Source organism: Thrips palmi, unplaced genomic scaffold (genome assembly GCF_012932325.1).
Source record: "Thrips palmi isolate BJ-2018 unplaced genomic scaffold, TpBJ-2018v1 HiC_scaffold_5, whole genome shotgun sequence".
Lineage (NCBI taxonomy): Eukaryota > Metazoa > Arthropoda > Insecta > Thysanoptera > Thripidae > Thrips > Thrips palmi.
In genome coordinates, this window is record NW_023144632.1 from 9,761,448 (window position 1) to 9,781,429 (window position 19,982).

At 56.1% G+C, this 19,982-nt stretch overlaps 4 protein-coding genes across 6 annotated transcripts in view; 2 read left to right on the forward strand and 2 right to left on the reverse strand.

The window, feature by feature from the left end:
* The window catches only part of LOC117651016 (calpain-9-like), a 63,458-nt gene extending 59,680 nt beyond the window's left edge, over positions 1–3,778 (forward strand). For both annotated transcript variants that reach the window (XM_034394717.1, XM_034394718.1), the window contains exons 7-14: positions 1,538–1,922; positions 1,994–2,151; positions 2,265–2,334; positions 2,413–2,509; positions 2,580–2,707; positions 2,795–2,984; positions 3,291–3,346; positions 3,429–3,778. In XM_034394717.1, the coding sequence (XP_034250608.1) occupies positions 1,538–1,922; positions 1,994–2,151; positions 2,265–2,334; positions 2,413–2,509; positions 2,580–2,707; positions 2,795–2,984; positions 3,291–3,346; positions 3,429–3,455 (1,111 nt within the window). In that variant the 3' untranslated portion in view covers positions 3,456–3,778. The remainder of the gene's footprint in view (positions 1–1,537; positions 1,923–1,993; positions 2,152–2,264; positions 2,335–2,412; positions 2,510–2,579; positions 2,708–2,794; positions 2,985–3,290; positions 3,347–3,428) is intronic.
* LOC117651156 (toll-like receptor 2) lies at positions 3,735–8,917 on the reverse strand. Its single transcript, XM_034394960.1, has 7 exons — positions 7,490–8,917; positions 6,642–7,417; positions 6,171–6,549; positions 5,908–6,082; positions 5,282–5,646; positions 4,902–5,204; positions 3,735–4,404 (listed from the first exon to the last, which is right to left on the reverse strand). The coding sequence occupies exons 1-7, from the start codon at positions 7,682–7,684 to the stop codon at positions 3,967–3,969; spliced, it is 2,631 nt and encodes an 876-aa protein (XP_034250851.1). The 5' UTR covers positions 7,685–8,917; the 3' UTR covers positions 3,735–3,966.
* A 2,258-nt stretch (positions 8,918–11,175) lies between these two features.
* Positions 11,176–13,306, forward strand: LOC117651033 (60S ribosomal protein L31). Of its 2 annotated transcripts, none has more exons than XM_034394745.1 (3): positions 11,176–11,327; positions 11,947–12,170; positions 13,134–13,306. In XM_034394745.1, exons 2-3 carry the CDS (start codon positions 11,953–11,955, stop codon positions 13,282–13,284), a joined length of 369 nt encoding a protein of 122 aa, XP_034250636.1. In that variant the 5' UTR covers positions 11,176–11,327; positions 11,947–11,952; the 3' UTR covers positions 13,285–13,306. The 2 variants fall into 2 exon arrangements, with proteins under 2 accessions (XP_034250636.1, XP_034250637.1); XM_034394746.1 differs by lacking the exon at positions 11,176–11,327 and adding an exon at positions 11,339–11,473.
* A 77-nt stretch (positions 13,307–13,383) lies between these two features.
* On the reverse strand, positions 13,384–17,741 carry LOC117651157 (formin-like protein 5). Its single transcript, XM_034394961.1, has 5 exons — positions 17,214–17,741; positions 16,889–17,129; positions 14,904–15,683; positions 14,014–14,345; positions 13,384–13,933 (listed from the first exon to the last, which is right to left on the reverse strand). The coding sequence occupies exons 1-5, from the start codon at positions 17,739–17,741 to the stop codon at positions 13,817–13,819; spliced, it is 1,998 nt and encodes a 665-aa protein (XP_034250852.1). The 3' UTR covers positions 13,384–13,816.
* Positions 17,742–19,982: the final 2,241 nt, after the last annotated feature.

Sequence of the window (19,982 nt, forward strand, 5' to 3'; positions counted from 1 at the left end):
TCAAGCTTCGTGGTCACGATAATCAGGTCTCACCCAGACCCAATCTACTAATACCCCGAATTAAGAGAAAAAAGGTGAGAAGTCATGCAGGCAGTGACTTTTTAGTAAATTTTTGCGCTTAAGCAGAATACAAATTTCACTTAGTGTAATCCAAAGTCAAAGTGAAGATTTCTCTTTTTTTTTAGTGATCCCTATACGATCAGACATTTGTTGTAAATACCACCAAATGTTAGTAAAGTTTTGGTGTTACTTACGAAATGCTCCCCCATCATCTGACGGAGATTTGAATAAATGCGTCCCATCCTACACAAGTGCTTTATTGAGTTTCCGAACAACAAAAAAGAATTTTGACAAGTTCAGTTTCTGAGCAAGCAAATCAAAAACTTGCTTCGCGTAGACTGTGTTAATTTCGTCAAAGTCGGGTAGGCTTTTTTCACACAGTCGTAGCTAAGCAGCAGTCTTTGGCTTTAACATCAGTTCCGGAATCACAATCTAGGGGAGAAAAGCATCAATGTGACACAATGTTCAAAGGAACGCGACATTCTGTCACATTCATTTCAACGTGGTGTCACGTTCCTGGGATGAGAGTGTATAGCTTGGCATATCGTGCACTTTTCTATCTTATCGACATCGAGACTAGAGGGCCATTGACACGTTACATCAGTGGTAAAAATAGTGTTTTTCTCCGAATAGCGTCCGTGTGAAACGAGTCTGCGCCACCCCTGTGCTGAGTCGAAGAGGAAGGTCCTGCTGCTGAGGTCCTCCTTTAATAGGCTTCTCTTAGCTGCTTGCTGTATGGCTCGCTTTCTTCAGTCTTGCCTTGGGTTAGAAGGACGGAGCGTGGGGAGGTCCTCATAAGGAAGTCCACGGAAGTCCCCCTCACCCGGTTCCTCTCGCCTCCCCCAGTCGTGACGGTCTGCTTAGGACGGCCGGCATGGGCACGCTGGGCCGGGAGGCTGTCCGCACGGTCCGCACGCACAGAGGCACGCCGGGCAAGAGACGGCTGATTCGGAACGACGTTTCGTCGCTCGGCCCTCAGCTGCCGCCACGGGACGAACCACGAGAGCGAGAGAGACAGACCAGTGACACTTTGCGCAATCGCTCTGCGGGTCGGGTCGCCTGCACTGCGAATGATAAAGGCCCCGTGCGCGCCGCGTCTGCATGGCACGTTGTTGTCTTGGTCGGTAATGGCCGCGCTTCCCGTCCACAGTTCCCACCGTTCCGGCACCGCCGTCGCAAAAAAGACTATTTCATCTTCGTGTCGTTCCGCGCGCAATTAGGAGAGCGGTGTTATTTGGCGCTTGGTGGCGCAGCGACGGCGACAGTGTGACACGGCCACGCGGACGGACCTGCTCGCCTCGCTCTGCGCCGCCCGCGAACCGACCGCTAGGCCAACCGCAGCGCGGTGCCGTGCGATGGGTTGCCTACGCTGCGTTCCGCAGGCGTTTCGGCCAGGCTCCTCTTGGCGGGAGTGACAGGGCTCTGATGTTGACGCTGCCCTCCCCAGTGTACTAACCTGGCTTGGCCGTGCTTGCAGGATGTCCTTCGACGACTTCGCGCGCCACTTCACGCACCTGGACCTGGTGCACGTGGGCCCCGACGACTGGATGAGCGAGCCGGCGCTGCACTCGAAGCAGCCCTGGCGCGCCGTGCTGGCCAGGCGGCGGTGGCGCGCCGGCTACAACGCGGGCGGCGGCCCCGCCTACACCGACACCACCGCCATGAACCCCCAGTTCCACATCCAGATCCCGCGCTCCGCCTCCAACAAGTGCCACGTGGTGGTGTCGGTGACGCAGTTCTACGAGCCCACGCCCGCCGCCCCCGAGACCAAGAAGAAGAAGCGCCTGTTCGCCATCGGCTTCGCCGTGTACGAGGTGCCGCACGCCATGACGAGGCTCAGCCCGCAGTTCGTCATGGAGCAGGTAGGCCTTGCCGCGGTGAGTGGAATCGAAGCTTCAAACAGAGGCCGACATTTAAAGCAAAATTGTTCCAGCGGCCGTTGGACGTGACGAACCACTCGGTGGCCCGGGAGGTGGCCACGTTCTTCACGCTGCCGCCCGGGGACTACATCGTGGTGCCCCAGACGGATCGGCCCGGCCAGGAGGGCAAGTTCCTCCTGCGCATGCTCACGGACGAGCACTCCAACATCTGGTGAGCACCTTAAACTTGGAAAGGAATCACAGCGCATCTATGGGGCGGTGCCTGCATGGGTGGTAACTCGCTGCAAATCGGTTTCAACATGCCTCATTTTACTCTGTTGTCAGGGAGGTGAACGAGGACAACATGGTCTTTCGGAACATTTCCGCCGAGTTTTTAGAGGAGCCCATCTTGCTGGTGAGTGATGTGGGGAGTAGATGCGCGCTCAGCGGCTGAGTCAGCCTGCGGTGAGACTTACCAGTCCTTCTGTTGCAGCCGGACGGGCGGTCGCTCATTGGAAAACTTCTAGTCAAATACCCGCCTGAAGTGGACGTCGCGCTGCTGCAGAAAATACTCAAGTCACACTGGAGAGGTGAGTTCGCGTGGTGAGCCCTTTCCTTTCGTGCAGCACGAGGTGTGGCATTGACGTGTTGCCGTTGCAGCGTACCTCGCCGAGAAGCCCAGCCTGGAGCTGTGCAAGAGCCTCATCATGCTGAGGGACTACAACATCAGCGGCAGGATCAGTCTCGGCGACATCCCGGTGCTCATGCACATGCTCCACTTCTGGAAAGTAAGCACACCCCTAGAGAAGATGAAGTTGAATTTGTCCCTTTTTTCGGAATGAAGAATCTCATTCTTGTGCCTGCTCCGCTGCCAGCTGGCGTTCCAGAAGTTCGAGCAGCACAGCACCCGCACCTCGTCGTACAACCTCAGGCCGCTGCTGTGGGAGGCGGGCTCCACCGTCTCCAACAAGGTGCTGGAGTGCCTCGTTCTGAGGTTCGCCCGCAGGCAGCTCATCAGCGCCGAGGGCTTCGTCATGGCCATGGTCCGCCTGCACCTCGCCCACGGTCAGTACACTCTGTCAAAGCACTGAAAACTAACTGTGCACTTCCAAAGACTGCGAAGTCCACACCTCCGCATTTCTAGTGTGGAGTTCTCCTCACTTGGTTTCACAGTGTGGACGGTAGACTAAGACCAGCTAGACAATCCCTGGCACCGCCTGCAGCCCGCAGGCAGGCAACCCATCTGCCGCCAGCAGCGGCCAGGCCGTCGAGTGGATTTGGACTGCCTGCCTGCCTGCCTGTCTGCCTGCCTGACTGTCTGACAGTCCGTGTATCTAGAGGTGACATTGCAACGCTTCTTTTTGGTTACAGAGAGGTACCACAGTCTGGACACGAAAATGAAGGGAAACCCGCTGTCACTTGAAGAGGTTCGCATTTGTTCGCTGCATGCTTGCACTTGAAATTTCGACACGGCTGTGATTTTTAACACGTTCGTCCCTCACATTTCAGATGATCCTGATGACGATTTATTCATGACTGCGGGGCCGCGGGGATCGCAGTTATATTCCGAGAAGGAAAGTGATGTGATGTGTGCCGAGAATGGCATTCGTAGCTCAATAATAGTTAAGTAAGCGTGAGGTGAGGTGTTGGGAAACATCTCACTAAAGTGTCCTAAATGCCAAAGAAAATCGTTATTGAGAATGTTATAATTGTTATTGTTTTGTCAGTCAAATCAGAGTATTATAAATCACAGAGTATTTAATTATGAACAATTTACATATAATGAAGATGTGAGTGATAAAAATGACGTGTATCTAATGTATATAATAATATATTTAAATTAAATCGTTGTTATCGAATGTGTCTGTTCGTCGCTCTTTCCTGTTCGGCACCACGACTCACTCAGTCCGAGCTTTGTCCCGCCAATTAGCACGCTGCCGACTGGATTCCTCACTCAGCGTTTCGTCGCCGTCTCTCTCTCGCACCTATTCGGGGCGCGCTCTGAGTGTGAGAGAGACAGGTGGTAAGTGCGGAGCGAGTGCGCCGGTCACGTGACCGCGGCACCGGCAGCACTGCGCGACGGCGAGGGCGCCAGGGCGGCGCGCAGCTTCCTCCAGAAGGCCTGGTGCGTCCGGTCGTCCCGGTCGTCGCCGTGCCGCCACTCCAGGTAGATGCGGGTCTGCAGGAGGTAGCGCAGCGTGGGCGTGAGCAGGGCCTCGTCCACGGCGCCCAGGCGCACCACGAGCAGAGCGTCCTCGCGGCCGCAGTGCAGGCGCTGGTGGTGCGCGATGTGCGTCTCCCAGGCGCACCAGTGCGAGCGCGCGAAGGCCTGGCTCACCACCAGCAGCACGCGCCTGCTCTGCGCCACGGCCTGCAGCACCTCCTCCGTGATGGCCGCGCCCACCGCGAAGTCGCGCTCGTACACGCACAGCCGCAGGCGGGGCTCGCCGCCCTCCAGCTCGGCCACCAGCTTGTGCACGAACACCTGCAGGAAGAAACCGTCAGTACCCCGTTGGCCGCCCCACAGTGTGCCAGACGACCGGTGGAAGCGGCAAAAATTCTAGACGCGTTTTGAGCTCCAGAGTCGCTAAATGGGACACGAACCGACCGTGTGACCCCACCTCGAGGGGTGACCCACTGTAAAATTTTGTGTACAATGATTGTGTGAATGTGCAAGAATGTGCAAGATTTCTGGCGTTTTTGTCACACATGTTGCCTACTTACAGGCGTTTTCCCCACCTGAATGTGGGAATGTGGTCAAATTTTGTACAATGAATGTGGGAAGCTGTTCCCCCCTCGCCCCACCTATGGGTTGCTCTCCGAACGAGGAATCCATTAGTGAGGTCACACGCTCAGTTCTAGTTCTTTTTAGCGACTCTGGAGCTCGAAACGCGTCAATAGTTTTGGCTGCCTCCACCAGTCTTCTGGCCGCTTCTGGCCAACTGTAGGCCCTGCGGCAAGGGGGGCGTCACGGTACAGTACCTGGTCCTCGCTGCTGTACGACACGAAGGCGTCGTACTGGTAGTTGCCCACGCCGTCCGCGGCCTTCCTCCGCCTGGCCGCGTCCCAGTGCAGGCGAAGCTGGTGCCGATGGCGGTAGGCCATCGTGGCGACGACGGCCAGCGCCAGCAGCAGCACCAGCATCACGGGCAGCAGCACCACGAGCAGCGTCGCCGGCGCCTTCGTGGCGGCGGAGGTCAGCGTGCAGTCGCCGCTGTCGGCCGCCCAGCGCACGTACTCGCCCAGGCTGCGTCCGCGCCACCGGTCCGGCGACAGGCACTTGTACTAGGGGATCAGGAGAGCAGACTGTTTGATGTTGAAGGACGCGCGCGGCGCCGTGCTGCGCGGTCCGACGCTCTTACCTCGAGCAGGCCGTTGTCCTTGTCGAGCAGCGCGCTGGCCGGCCGGAACAGGTCGCAGCCGCAGTGGAAGGTGTTGTCGGCCAGGTCCACGACGCGCAGCCCGCCCAGGTCCCGCAGCATGGCCTCGCTGAGGTAGGTGAGCGTGTTGCCCGCCGCCCGCACCTCGCGCAGGGCCTCGTTGCGGTCGAACAGGCGCGCGCTCTGCCACGAGCCGAAACGGTTGTGCGACACGTCGAGGAGGCGCAGGGCGCGCAGCGGGCGGAAGGCCGCGCACCCGTCCAGCGTCGTCAGGGCGTTGTCCTGCAGCTCGAGCTCCTCCAGCGCCGGCAGGTGGCGGAACACGTCCGTGCCCAGGCTGCGCACCCCTGCAGCGACAGCACCGTCACTCCCCCGCTCCGAGGCCATCGGCCGCCATCGGCCGCCATCGGCCGTCAAAGCACAGCAGGCTCATCCCGGAGAAACGCCGCCCTGTCTCTCTCGCACTCACAGTGTCAGAGGGACAGGGCGGCGAAGCACCTGACGGGTGAATGTGACGTCACATTCAAAAGAACGTGACAAAATTCACGTTCTGACGAGTATCATGTCGCATTCGTTTGAATGACAATGCGGCAGCCGCGGCAGCTCACCAGAGGCACCCAGCAGCAGCACGCGCAGGCGGCCGAGGCCCAGGAACATGTCGGCGCGCAGCAGGGCGTGCTTGGGGAACTCGTTGCGGTGCAGGTCCAGGCGCTGCAGGCGCGGCAGCGTCGCGAACACGCCGTCGTCCAGCTGGAAGATGGTGGCGTTGCGCAGCTCCAGCACCTGGGGGCGGAACGGGGCGGAGAGAAAAGGCTTATCGGCTTAAAGTCCAGAACGCGCAAACTCAACTTTGACTGGCGAGGCGACCCACCTCGAGGCTGTCCAGGCCCACGAAGGTGGCGTTGGTGAGGCGCACCACGCGGCTGTACGACAGGCGCAGCTCGCGCAGCCGGTGCAGGCCGCGGAAGGAGCTGTCGCCCACGTCGAAGTACGTGGCCAGGCTGTTGCCCAGGTCCAGGGACAGCAGTTCGTCCGAGACGAAGCCGGGACGCAGCGCCCGCAGCCGGTTGAAGCTCAGGTCCAGGGCCTGCAGCGAGGGCAGTACGTGGGCGTCCAGCGCCCCGGGCAGCCCCTCGGACAGCTCGACGCGGCTCAGGTCGAGTCGCCGCAGGCGCGGCATCCTGGGGAACAGCGACGGCCAGAGGCGCTCCACCCTGTTTTGCCGAAGGACCAATTCCTCCACCCTTGACCTGCGGGCCGAGAAACAGTGTCGGTGCAGTGTGTCACAATGTCAGAGAGAGGCACGCGGTGGCGGTGACGCAGACAGCCGCTGGACAGGTACCTGGCGATGGCTCGGAGCAGCTCCATGTGAGCGTCAGGGCGTGCCTTGGACTCAACGGTGGGGGCCTCGGACACGTGATCTACGGTGGACGCCGCGCCCAAGTCCGTCGTGGAGGTGAAGGCCGAGGCCGGCAGCGCCACGCCGTGCAGCCCGATGTTGATCCCGACGGCGCCCAGGTCCAGCGTGCGCAGCGCCACGCGCTGGCCACCGCGGGGCAGGAGGTCCAGGCTGTCGGCCAGCGCGGCCAGGCTCAGCGCGTTGTCGGCCAGCCGCAGCACGGCCAGCTGCCGCAGCGGCGCCAGCCAGCCCCGGTGCACGGTGGCCACGTCGCAGCGAGTCAGACTCAGCTGCTGCAGCGGCGCGCCGTCCATGGGCAGGAAGGCGTCGGCCGCCACCTCGCCGAGGACGTTCTGGTCGAGGACGAGGACGCGCAGCTGGGGCAGCACGGCGGGCCGCAGCGAGGGGGTCACGTCGGCGGACAGGGTCACAAAGCCGTTGCGGACCAGGACGAGCTCGCGGAGGGCCACCAGCCCCAGCAGCGCGTCGGCGTCGAGGTGCGTGAGCCTCGGGTTGAACGACATGCTCAGGTTGACGAGGTGGCGCATGTCCTGGAAGGCGCGCGGCTCCACCAGCGTCAGGGCCTTGCTGTTGTCGAAGCCCATCTCCGTGAGGTGCGTCAGGCCCGCCAGGTCACCCACGGCCAGCACCGCGATGCGCGTGCCCCTCACGTACATGGTGGCCGTGTCTTGGCCGGCGACGCCCCGGGTCGACGGTACCTGGAGCACGAGTGCGTTTTGGTTTAGCGGCGGCAGTTCGACGCCGCGCTGGAGGCCAGCTGTTGGACTTACCGTCACGTTGGCGGGGAAGCGAGCGCAGGCCAGCATGTCGAAGCAAATGAGGACGGAGGGCTCGTGCAGTGTGCAGGAGCAGCCCGTGGCCGGGTCCACGACGATGGGCGCCGGGGTGGTGGTGGTGGCCGCCGCCCCGAAGGCCGCCCCCAAGGCCGCCCCCGCCGCCAGCAGCCACACCAGCCGGAGTCCCATGACGCGGGCATCCTCGCGCCTGCAGTGGCCGTGGCGGCTGTGGCGGGGCCGTGCGCCGAGAGCCTGCGACCCGGCCGCCACCAGTGGGCTGGTTCCGGACAGGGCTTTCGCCGCTCCGTCTCGCTCGCACTCATGGGCCGTCCCGCAGGGGCGCGAGAGAGACAGAGCGACGAGGCGCTGTGGGGAATGAGCCCGCGGAGTCAACACGGCGCGCGGCGGACGCGGCGGACGCGGCCGCGAGTGTTTGCACAGCGCAGCACAGCGCCGCGCCGACAGCGGTCCACTCTGCCACTCTGCGAAACAAACGGCGAAACGGGTCGGAGCAGGCTCCAAAGCTCCAAGCGAAAAAGCAGCGCCCTCTGCTGGCCGGCCTGCCGTGGCCTGCAGGCGCGCATGGCAGTGTACAGTGTACACACATGGGCCTTTCAGGACGGCGCCGGGCCCGGAAGGCTATATCCAGACTGCCAATTCCACGTCTGTCTGTGGTTTGGGCCGTTGGGCCTTTGCGCCAGGCAGGCCCAAGCAGGCCTCCCAACTGCTGCCGTTCCGCGCGCGGTGCACGTTGTCCCAGCCGCGCAGCAGCTTTTCCAGTGCATCAGCGTAAAGATGATTTTCATTACTCGCACTCTTTTGACCATCAAACAATGTCCTACGTGGTGGCAGAAAAATAAATGTGGAAACATCAGATGATAGCTTTATGAAACAAGTCTCTTGCTATTCCTCAAATCACTGAAAATCTTCATTGGATCAACGAATCTATTCATCCGTGCGACATTTGTGCCTAAAGTTGTATTTCCAGTGTTTGTCGCGGTAAAAATAACCCATAACGTCATGAAGCTATCGTCCACTCCATCAAGCAAGCCCTCGAGAGCCTTTTTTGCGCTGAGATTACACCCAGGCTTTACTGATACCGTTCGTTCTATCTTAGATTGATTTTTTCTGAAAACTAAGATGCGCTTGTGAAACTTTTCACACTGAAGGTATGAAGTGATGAGGCACGGGGTTGCCTAAATTTCATCACGGGGTTGTAAATCACATCATGGTGATGGCAGAATTGGATCTTTCGATAAGAGGGTTATTATAGAATGATTTTTATGGTGTCAAACTCACTTTGAGGGGAGGGGCAAAACCGTTCTTTTTCTAAACCTTACAAAACACGACATGTTGATGAGGCCGAGAGGGATACTCCACAGGTTTCATTTGTGTTTACGGCTAATTAGTTATTACCTTTTGTTATTACCTTAGAACTGCACATCAGTACTATTACGCATTTTCACGCCTTATTACACAGTCCTTGTCATCGTCACGCATAACGTGTGAATACGCCTGGGAGGGATATGACTTGCATTTCTTTTGTCTCAAGTGGCCAGGAGTGGCTGAATGTTCGGCTCTCGAACTCTCGGCCCTTCTCGAGTGCCTGCCCTTCAAGCTTTGGACCCAGAATTTTTCTTTTTGATGCAAATCAGAGCACTTTTTAGATTCTTGTACTGTAAAGCTTTCTTACCCCGCCTGTGCCCAGCTCACCCCAGGCTGTGTTGCAGGCGCCGCTTCGGCCTGGTGCACGTGGACTACGAGAACGGCACGCTGAACCGCTCGCTCAAGGACTCGGCCTGGTTCTTCCAGCACATCGGCGAGACGCGGCGTGTCCCCAAGCTCACCTTCCCCCGCGACTCGGACGCCCCCGGCCGGCCCTCCAGCAGCGCCCTGGCCCTGCCCAACCTGCGCCTGCTGGCCGCCGTGCTGGCCGCCGTGCTCTGGCTGCGGCACTAGCAACAGCGAGAGCAACAGCAGGCCCATTGGCACTCCCCCCGACGGACCTACACTGACAGCTTATTAGCCATATTTCTCATCTTGATGTTTTACTCTGCGGGATGTGAGTCTCACTACTCAACTTCAAGTTCTTATACTTCAACTCGCTCAACTCAAGTTCAGTAAATAAACGAGTTAAATAGCACACCTCGATTGTTCTTCTTTCCCCCGAATGCTTATTATGACTTCAATGTGAATGCCCATCACGGGAAGGCCAACGCCGCGCGCCGCCCACCTCCGCACAACATCGTTGCAGGGCGGGTGGGTGGCCTACCTGGCGGGCGCTGGTTATCTTGGCTTTCATCAGCTTTCATGTCGCTTACCTTTCCCGCCAGTCTCTGCCACGCCTGCTCGTCGGTCACGGAGCAATTTGGACCCTTTTTTCCAGGTGTGTGCTGGTCTTGTCAGGTACCGGTCGTCCGATCACCGCACGCAAAGCACTGCAGCAAAACACTACACTGCATTCAGTAACTTGGCGGTGGAATCACAATGTTGTGAGTGTTCAGTCCGGCGGCCGCGTCCGCCTCACACGCCACGCCGAGGGGGTAACCACTCGCGTAATACCCTGTACACAAAAACCGTGTATTACGCGTAATACACGTGATCGTTATACCATTTTTGGGTCAAATGTGCCAAATGTTGGCATTCTAGGGCCGTAATACACGTGTAATACACCCGTAATACAGCGTAATACCGAGTAGTCTGTACACGATTTCGTGAAGTGTTTACCCCCTCGCGCCACGCTTCCTCCGCGGTCTGGAGGGAGACTGAACTGATGTCATGCACAGAGTCCAACGCACTGTACACAAAAGGCGAAACCCCCTCCCCGCGACGAGCAGGCACCTTGCAGGCCTCTCCCGCTCCAGGCGTTCACGGCTCTCCTGGCTCCTCGCTCATCTGCGCCACGTGAAAACGGAGGAATCGCGTCAATTTTCCATTTGCCCTCTGCCAATTACGTTTTTTTTTTTTTGCTCAAAATTATCAAGAAATTCGGGAGAAAATATTACGATTTGCTTTTTTTCTTCACCATTTTTGGTCCGTCGGGTGTATTTATTTATTGGTTAAACGAAAAAGCTGCCCTGAAAAATTCGCGTGTTTCCGCACGGCCTCTGGCCCTCTGGGTCAATAGCAATATTAATGAGTCAAGATCAACTCGTTTAAAAGCACGGCGACGCCAGTGTTTGGACGAAATAATTATTCCTTTCCTACTCTCGTTTCGAGTTTTCTCGAGCCGCCGAACTATTCCACCTTGTTTGCGCTTTACATTGCATGACACCAGTGTCGACTGTTTCAGCGTTTGAAATACGATACAAAAGCGCGCGAAGCGAGTCTGCGGCTAGCGGACGCTCGCCGCGCCATCTGGCGGCAAATGGTCGCAGCTCCTTAACGAAAATGTACAAGAAAAATAAAATGCACGCAGATGGAACGCGATTAAGTGCGTCAAAATAATAAAGTTAAAGTGCCATAAAATTACCAACCGTATTTTTCACTGATGACTAGCTATTTTAAGAAACTCGGAAAACAAAACAAATCGGTTTGCGCTACTGTACAGAAATCATTGGCACCGAAAGCACGAACACCAAACGCCAGGGCAAGCTGAAAACAAAACAAAAATAATGATTTGAGTTTAAAATAAAGATTTCAAAACTTATGTGGCCGCCTCAACATGCGGTCGGTGAGTTTTAAAGAATCTACGCGAGACTAGCAGACGACAGCCAAGCGAGAGATGTGATCAGAAAATTTCTCATAGCTGCCTCGTTGGCTTGTTGCGGATACGGAAACAGCGTCCATTTTGTGTTTCTTTCGGCCAGGACACCGTGGTGGTGCAAACCGGGTAAGAACTCTCCTAATTTTATCCGATTCAATCCCTTGTATTTTGTTCCAATTTGGCACTTTTCCGATCATTTTACTTATTTGTACGTACACACGTTCGAGCAAAGTAACCACTGCTCTCAATATTTTCTGGGACTTTCATTCCAAGTACGTGTGTAGATCTCTGTGTTCAACGTGGGACACTATGTTGTTGGATTACGTTTATGCATCATAACCTACCCACTGCTTAAAAGACTCATACTTGCAACGAATTTTTATCTTTCTTAAATACATTTTTAACATTCGTACGTTACCAGTCCAAATTTTCGTTAGCCCGCTGTCCGGCAACCAAACTATAAGGTTATGTTTACCTCGGCTGATTCTCGTTTCTGAAGCTTGGCCTGTTTCCTAGTTGGTTTCGGTGTATTCCTCTCGGCTAGTGTCCCGTTCGCGCCCCGCTGCGAGATCTGTCTTTCGGTTGCCCCTAAAAAGCCGGCGCAACTTGCTGTGCTGTACTTGCCTCCTTTCTTTTGGTTCGCCGGATGGGTTTTCGCTGCACTGTGCAGTGCCTCCTTGCCCAGACAGGTTAGGTGACACTCGACTTCTTGCCAGTTGCTAACGGATGCGTTCTTTGTCTGCAGTTCACAATGGTCAAGCAGAAGAGGGAGAAGAAGTCCGCTATCAACGAGGTGGTGACCCGCGAGTACTCCATCAACCTCCACAAGAGGCTCTATGGAGTCGGAGCCAAGAGGCGCGCTCCCCGCGCCATCAAGGAGATCCGCAAGTTCGCCGCCAAGGAGATGGGCACCGAGGACGTGAGGGTGGACACCCACTTGAACAAGCAGCTCTGGTCCAGGGGTATCAAGTAAGTATCGCCTCCTGTCACCTCCATTGAACCAACCGCAAATGTGTGCGGTTACTTGCTTCTCTTCCGTCATGTATGCTGAACTGTCATGACTGCGAGTTAATGCCTTGTGTGAAGTGTCTCTCGGACTGTGCTCATTGACAGTTAGTTACCACTAACTTTATTGCCGATTGATTTTGGTTATTGCAATGGCAATTTTTTGTCATTGTTTTCTTTCTCTACTTATGTTATTTCAATTAGATGCATTCTTTCATATCCACTCCGTAAATTTGTTATCAATTTCGTCTCCTGATGACTGGAGTTCCTTGTGTTTGGAAATAACTAGATGGCATAAATTTGCACCCAAGAGGGTTTCCTAAAGTGCAAGACTGGCTCTGCTTGATGTATTCTGACCCTATGCTTCACTTTCATAAACTCACAGCATCCCTCACTTTTCTGGCTGCATGGTTTGGAATTCAAACTGAATTGGAATCATGCTGCACTGAATGTGTTCTCCTTATTGCCCATCCTTTTACTATCAAATCATCATTTTGCCAATTTAGTTCTTCCCTTCAGCAGTGGCTCAAGGCTCTGCATCTTCAGATCTGAAATTGGGGTAGAAAATCTATTTGGAAACTTACCACCTGTCAGTCTTTCTTTAATACCGGAAGAAACTTACATTTTATACCCACAAAATGTGTCAGCTTGACAAGTCTTTTCATGGTGCTTTCGTTCAAAAATTCTTTAAAGGATTGGTTGTTGCTATAGAAAATCCAGTGATTATGGATGAGATCAATCTTTTGTTTGTATATGTTATCCCAAAAAACAAATTAAATTTTTTAAAATTATGATTTGTCTTTTGTGGGATTAATTTTAGCTAGCCACTTTTAATGGATTCTTGCATCTGATTCTCCTTTATGGGAGAATTGTGTTGTATTTCTGTGTCACTAATGGTTTTTTTTTTTTTTTTTTTTTTCTCTTTAGGAACGTTCCCTTCAGAATCCGAGTTCGTCTTGCCCGGAGGAGAAACGAGGATGAGGACTCTCCCAACAAGCTTTACACCCTCGTCACCTGGGTTCCTGTTCCCACCTTCAAGAAATTGCAAACTTTGAATATTGATGTGAGTCAGGAATAAAGAAGTATTTGTATAAACTAAATCTCTACTTTGTTATTTACTTATTCCCTTATAACAATTTATAGTCAACCATTGAATTTGGTGGTCAATAACAATACATTCTGTGTTTGTAAATTTTATTGGAAATATCTGCACGTATTTACATTAACAGGCTTTTGATCCTCTTTTTCTTATTTACATCATGGGTGTACGACACATAAATATGAGTCTGTGTAGACTCCTCATTACTGCCTCCAGGCTTCAGCCTAAACAATTATCAGATGACAGCCTGTTCCCCTGTGCTACTTTTGCTTCTTTTTGTAGTCCGATCAACTGCTTTCATGACAAGTTAGTACCATTACTTGACAGTCAGCTCTGTACATTCTATGGAATGTAACTCGATAGCACTTGGTATCAGCATATTTTACAAGGAAACATCTCTGTTCAAATAAATATTCCTCATGGGATGAGTCTCAAATTTGATCACATAAGAACTATTCTAAAGTTCTTTCAATTATAATCTTCCTAATTAAATTAAAGTTCTGTATGACTGCTAGTGATACATTATGAACTGCCCTTGTGGGCCAGAGACAGCTACAGCCGTCCGAGGTGGGGCACGTCCTGCTAAGTCGAGTTGTGCTGCTAGTTTTGCTGAAGCTGCTGCAACAACCTGCAATAGGTCAAAATCACAGTAAAAGTAATGGTTCATTTACAAACTTTTAAAAGCCACTTGTTTTGATTTTGGAATACCTGTGGAGGTAAGGCTTTTGTAACAGGATGAGGACGAAGTGGGGCTGGCTTTTTTGAGCCAAACAGTAATGAGAAAGTTCTCTCATTTTTATTATTGGTGTCACTGTTAGTGTCACTGCTGTCTCCTAATCTGGCTCCATATTCTGGTGGTGCTGCATAGCCTGGACCAATTCCAAGGGCTTGTGACAAGTCAAAGTATGGGGCTTGAGGTTCCTTGAGTTGCTGATTTTGTGATTCGGAGAGAGAGCCCTTTGCAGACTCATCTTGATTCGATGAAGGTGCAACATTTTGTGCCGGCTTCAATAGGAGCAATCCAGCATGTGCTCCTTGAACTAAATAAAAACAAAACACACAGACTGGTTAGAATTGATGAACTCAGAAACACGCTTTAGGAGGAAGAACTTTAAGATACTAAAAGAATCTCAAATTATTGAACACAAGAAATTTTCTTTATGAATGGTCTTAATTAATGTGAAAAATTTTCATCAAATTCTCTTGGCATAAATCATAGTGCTGGAGAGAGTTGGTTCGGGATTTATGAAAGTCCCAACAAACACTAAAGTCCTGTTGAGGCCTCCTGTCACTGTAGTTGCCCTGAAAAATGTATGATGGTTCATGTTTAGTAAAAGCTGAGGTGTCAAATGGGATGCCTACCTCCCAGGTGTCCGTCAGTGCGAACAAAGCCGCCGGCTGGATAGGCTACCCATCCGACACAAGGAGGAGAAACTAGTATTTTTGAGGTGTTGGCCGTGTTGGCCTTCTCTTGTGCCTCAGCGCAAATACAGAGGATTTTCCCTGAAGTCCGCCCCGCATTCCCGCATGCGCTGCACACACAGGGGAGAGGTTGCACTCTGTTCCCGACCTAGGCAGGAACTCCCTTGCTTACTCACGTGCGTTTCGAGGCGTGCCGGCGTTGGCGGCGTCGCGCCCCTGCTCCTGGTTCTGGATCTGGTTCTGGTTGGCGTTCCTCTTGAAGTAGCTGTCCGGCTGCTGGCCAGACTCCGGCGCTCCGAACGACGCGCTCTGCTCTGCCGAGTTGAGGCTGTTCAAGTCGAACGTCCCGGGGCTGGCGGGGGGCGATGGCGCGGGGGGAGGGGGAGGGCCGTAGTCGTCGTAGCCGCTCGAGGGCTGCGATGGCTTGGACTGGGGATTAGGTGCCCCGCTGGACGGCGCGGGGACGCTGGTCTGCGCCTGGGTGCTGGCGCTGGAGTACGCGTTCCCGGGGGAGAAGGGCGCCCCTGCGGAGAAGGACCCCCCGGAGAACGAGAACGGCGAGCCGGAGGCCGGGGGGCCGTAGCTGTCGAGGCCTCCGCTGACGCTGTGGCTGCTGTAAGCCTCGATGGAGGGCTGGATCTGCACCCTCGGCGGCGGCGGTGGGGGCGGTGCTGGGGGCGGCGCGACCCCCTGGTACCGCGGCAGGTCCTGGTTGATGGCGTTGCTGTAGATGTTGAAGACGGGCGGGTGGGGCGGCGCCACGCCCGGGGGCACCCCGTACATGGGGCGCGGCAGCGGCAGCTGCCCCAGGGTGGCCATGGCGCCGAGCGGCGTGCCGAGGTGGCCCAGCGAGCCGTGGGGGGCGTACATCGGGGGGCCGTACACGGGCCGGGGCAGCATGCTCATGTAGCCGGGCGGGCCGTACACGGGCCTCGGAGGGGCTGCAACCAGAGGGGCTGATGAGGGGGTGCACCTTACACGTCCTCAAGAAGCTGTGTGCGCGGACAGGGATTGCCAACCTAACAAAAATTCCAACGTTTCACTTTACGGTTCCATACAGAAAAGTCGTAAACGAGGAGCGTTATGACACGTGAAGGCCTTCAAGAAAGATGGCTACTCAAGTTGGAGTTTTTGTCATGGGCTCTCCCTGCTGGCCGCGGCTGGCCGTCTCCACGGAGTGCTCCAGGCAGGAGGCCTCGCGTTACGTCGCCGACGACACGCAGGCAGACACGCATGATGGCGCATTCGCTCGCGCGTCCGCGAGGGCCAATGAGCGGCAAGCTTATCTAGCGCGCACTTTTTGCACTACTTCCTGCCTCTCATGCAACAGGCAGCACTCGTTTTAGAGAGGATAATATTTACACAGCAGAATACAATTTCTCTCCAGAAGAGGTGCGAGGAACTCGATCCCATTTGCGTGTGCCACAACACCATAAGCACTCTCACTCTCTGCGTTATCGCTCGCGGTTATCATTCCGGACTGGCTGGCTCCTGCACAGCACGTGATTGCATAGCTCGAATATTGTACAGGACGCCATGCATTTCCTCGCTAAGCCGGGCGTGGCGTGGCGTGGCTCAGCTGCTGCACTTCGAGGCGAGGCCATTCAAACAGGCGGCATGCAATCCGCGCCACTACATGTTTAATTCAGAAATTATCGTTGTTTCGCCGCCGGAGCGGCTTATACCCAGAGCGGCTTCGCTGCGCTCCGGTCTGTGACTCATCGGGGTGCGGCTAGGCCTAGACGGCCTAGACCGACCTAGACCCTTGGCGCAGGTCTAGCTTGGCTAGACAGGAAGGGGTGCTTCCGGTGCTTCGGAACGAAAATCAGAGGTGTTACATACAGGTAACATTTTCATAAGTGGTTGAAAATTAGAGGTGTTACATACAGTTAAAATTTTCACCAGTGGTCGTCAATTTTGGTGAACAGATAGGCACACGACGTGCGGGTGGGCTGCCTGTCTCACCTGCAGGATGATTCCGCGCAGTGTGGCCGTCGCTGTCTCTCTCGCACCTGTACAGGACGTCCCATGAGTGCGAGAGAGATAGAACGACGGCCGCACTGTGCGGAATCGCCCTGCTGTCTCTAGCGGACGCGTCCGCCGACAGGCAGCCCACTGGCTGGTGTGCTGGTGCCGCTGGCGGCGTTGAGCTGACTCTGACCTGGCGGCTCTGGCGGCTTTGGGCTGAGCGCGTTGGAAGCGATGTTGCGGCCGAACTGGCTAAGCGCCTCCCCGGATGCAGAGATGATGTTACCCTTGGCGGAGATGAGCTGACCTTTGACCCGCACCAGCTGGCCCTTGAGGGCGATGACCCCGCCGGTGATGGCGCGCACCGCCTGCATCAGCACGCCCATCAGGGACCGCTTGAAGGACTGCAGGTCGAAGCTCCTCTGGCCGTAGACCTGGAAGGGGGCGGAGGGAGGCAGGTCAGAGACCGGCGGCCAGTTGAAAGTAATCCGGGTGCTGTTCAAGCATTTCTAACTCACCATTGGCAGCCCTGCCCCCGTGCCGATGTAGTTCCCATACGACGGCCCCTTGCCGTTGACGGCGACCCCACCCGCGGCGCCCGGGTTGCTGCTGGAGCTGGACAAGATGGAGGCCAGGATGCCCCCGCCGCCGCCGGCACCGCCCGCGCCGCCGCCGAGAAGGCCACCGCCGCCAAGAAGGCCGCCGCCAGGGGCCGCCCCCGCACCGCCCCCGGCACTGGCGCCGCCGCTGCTGCCGCTGGCGCCCCCCAGCAGCTGCAGGATGTTGCCCGAGCGCTTGGCCCTCTCCACGGCGCCCTGCAGGCTCTGGAGGGCCTGGAGGTTCTGCATGCCGTGCAGGTTGCGCAGCGCCTGCGCCTGGAGGGCCTGCAGGCTGCGGAGGGCGTGCAGGTTCGGCAGCACGGGGGGCGCGGCGTTGACCGGCGCGGCGTTGGCCGGCGTCACGGGGTGCAGCGGCGTGATGACGGGCATCTTGTCGCTGGACAGGACGAGCACCTGGGGCTCGGCCGCCGCCAGCACCAGCGCCATGGCCAGCACCAGGGGCAGGGCCTGCAACACGAGGAGCAGTGGTGTGGGAGCAATCCCAAGCGGGTTTGCGTTCGCGGGCCGTCGGGCCACGCCGACCGGGCGGGCCGAGCCAGCGAAAGCAGTGTATACACGTATACTGTAAATGACACTCGCGACCCTGCGTCACCCAGGCCCAGGCCGAGCACGAGACGCGCCGGGCGCCTGTGCGTCATACAGGCGGCCGCGCACAGCAGACAGATTCTGAGAGTCGTTTTCGTCGCTCTGTCGTTCTCTCTCACTCATGGGGCATCCCCTACAGGTGTGAGAAAGACAGAGCGACGAAAACGACTCTCGAGAGTGTGCTGGCCACAGTCCACCCTTGAGGCCGGTGGCACACTGCACGCGGCATCTTGATTCGGCTGAGCCACCCGCTCGCCGATTCAGTGGGGCAGTGACACGACCCAACAACATCATCACCCACCATCAACAACAACACAACAACCGGTTCGGTTCGCGACCGGCGTCGCTGGAGCCGGCGTCCAGGTGCATGAACCTGGCCGCACCGGTGAGCATGCGCGTGGGGCCCAGTGGGGCCGCGCGGCGGTTCGGTTACGAGTGTTGCGTCACGGCCGGCCTGGACGCCTGGACGGCCTGGACGCTGGAGCTGGAACGGAGCCAAATGAAGCGGTTCTCCATAATCCACACCGCACCGCCCGCCCGCCTGCCCCATTTTTCCACTTCGCCCCACGCGATCTAATCAACATTTTCCTAGGTAGACATCCAAAATCGCTATTTTGACACTTTTTTTCACACGATGTCTCGTTTCGAACAGAATTGCACAGACACGCTTAGGGTGCACTTGAAAATCGCGATTTTTGATGGTTTCTGAAGGGTTGTTTCCGCGTCGGCCCTGCCGCTCGTTGCTCGCGGGCTGCTCGTTGCCGCTGCAGTGACGTAGCGTTTTGCTCGAGAATTTCATTAATTTCGCCCCGCCGCGCGCTTGGCTGGCGCGCGTAGCGTGCGGCGCGCGCGTGTCCCGAGCACGCCAAGTCTCGGTTTCTTCTCCCGGTTATGTCCTCGATTGTTTAACACACAGCACGCAGCGTGCATGCCGCAGCACCGTGATGACTTAGCTGCTGCTGGCTTCGGCGGCCGCCCCGGCTAACACCCTGAAAAGCCGTCTCTTGAAACTTATCTTTATCCCTAGTAGCTTTACCTTCCTCCAAGAGGTGTTTTCTTGTTTCAAGATATGGTTTTTTCCGGCTGCCGCTCGGAATCGGCATTCGACTCGCAATTGCTTCGGAGGCATTTCGCCCCTCAGCCATAAATTTGATTCGTGCTGTCATCGTATTGAGTATAACTCTGCCTGAAATGTCCGACTCGAGCCCATTCGATTTGTTTGAAAACGAACGACAACATTTCTGGTCCAAGCGTGATCTCCAAAAGTTTGGAAGTTTGGATTCGGCACAAAACACGGGGCGCAAAGGATTTCTGTCGGCAACTTCCGGCCCCGGCTTCGGCCTCGGCAAGAGAAACGGAATTCGCGTGGGTTCACTCACTTGGCTTCAACGGCCTCCTTCCGGTTCCGCTGCTAAGGACCAAGTGCATGTGCGACCTCTGTCTCTCTCGCACCCGCGCGGGACGCGGGACGCCCCACGAGTGCGAGGGAGACAGAGCGACCAAGGCGCTGCTGGGAACCGGCCTGCAGGCGAGTTGCAAGAGTCGCCAGAATGTTTGGACAACACTTTCGTTTCGAGGAAACGCGGCATCGCTTTGGTTAGTGTATGCGACGCCGTCGCCAAGTCGGTGGCGGGGTTGGGTGGGGCAGGGTGGGGCGGGGCGGCACACGTGACGGTACCTCAGCGTCTGCCTCGTATTTTCTCGCATGCACGGTCAAATGTCACCGGAAAAGGTAGGAATAAAAAAAAAGCTCGCCTCAACTCAACGAGCGTTGGGCGGCACAAGGGGACCGACAGGTGCGCGTCGAGAAAGCTTTCGGGCATTGAAAAAAAAAACAACAACGAAACGGAAAAAAAAAGGTTTGAAGTGCGAGAATGGTTTGCATGTGTGGGGAGAGTGTCCCCGATGGCGCCCATGCCATTCACAAAACAATCGCGAGTTGGATGGATCGATGTCTCTAATAGGGAAGGCCGACACTTTCTCCAACGAGGGCAAAAAAGCGAAGAGGGGCAGGGACACTACAAGGCCTACAAGGCGGCACGGCGGTCGGCTCACTCACGAACGCTGCATGTGTGCGACCCG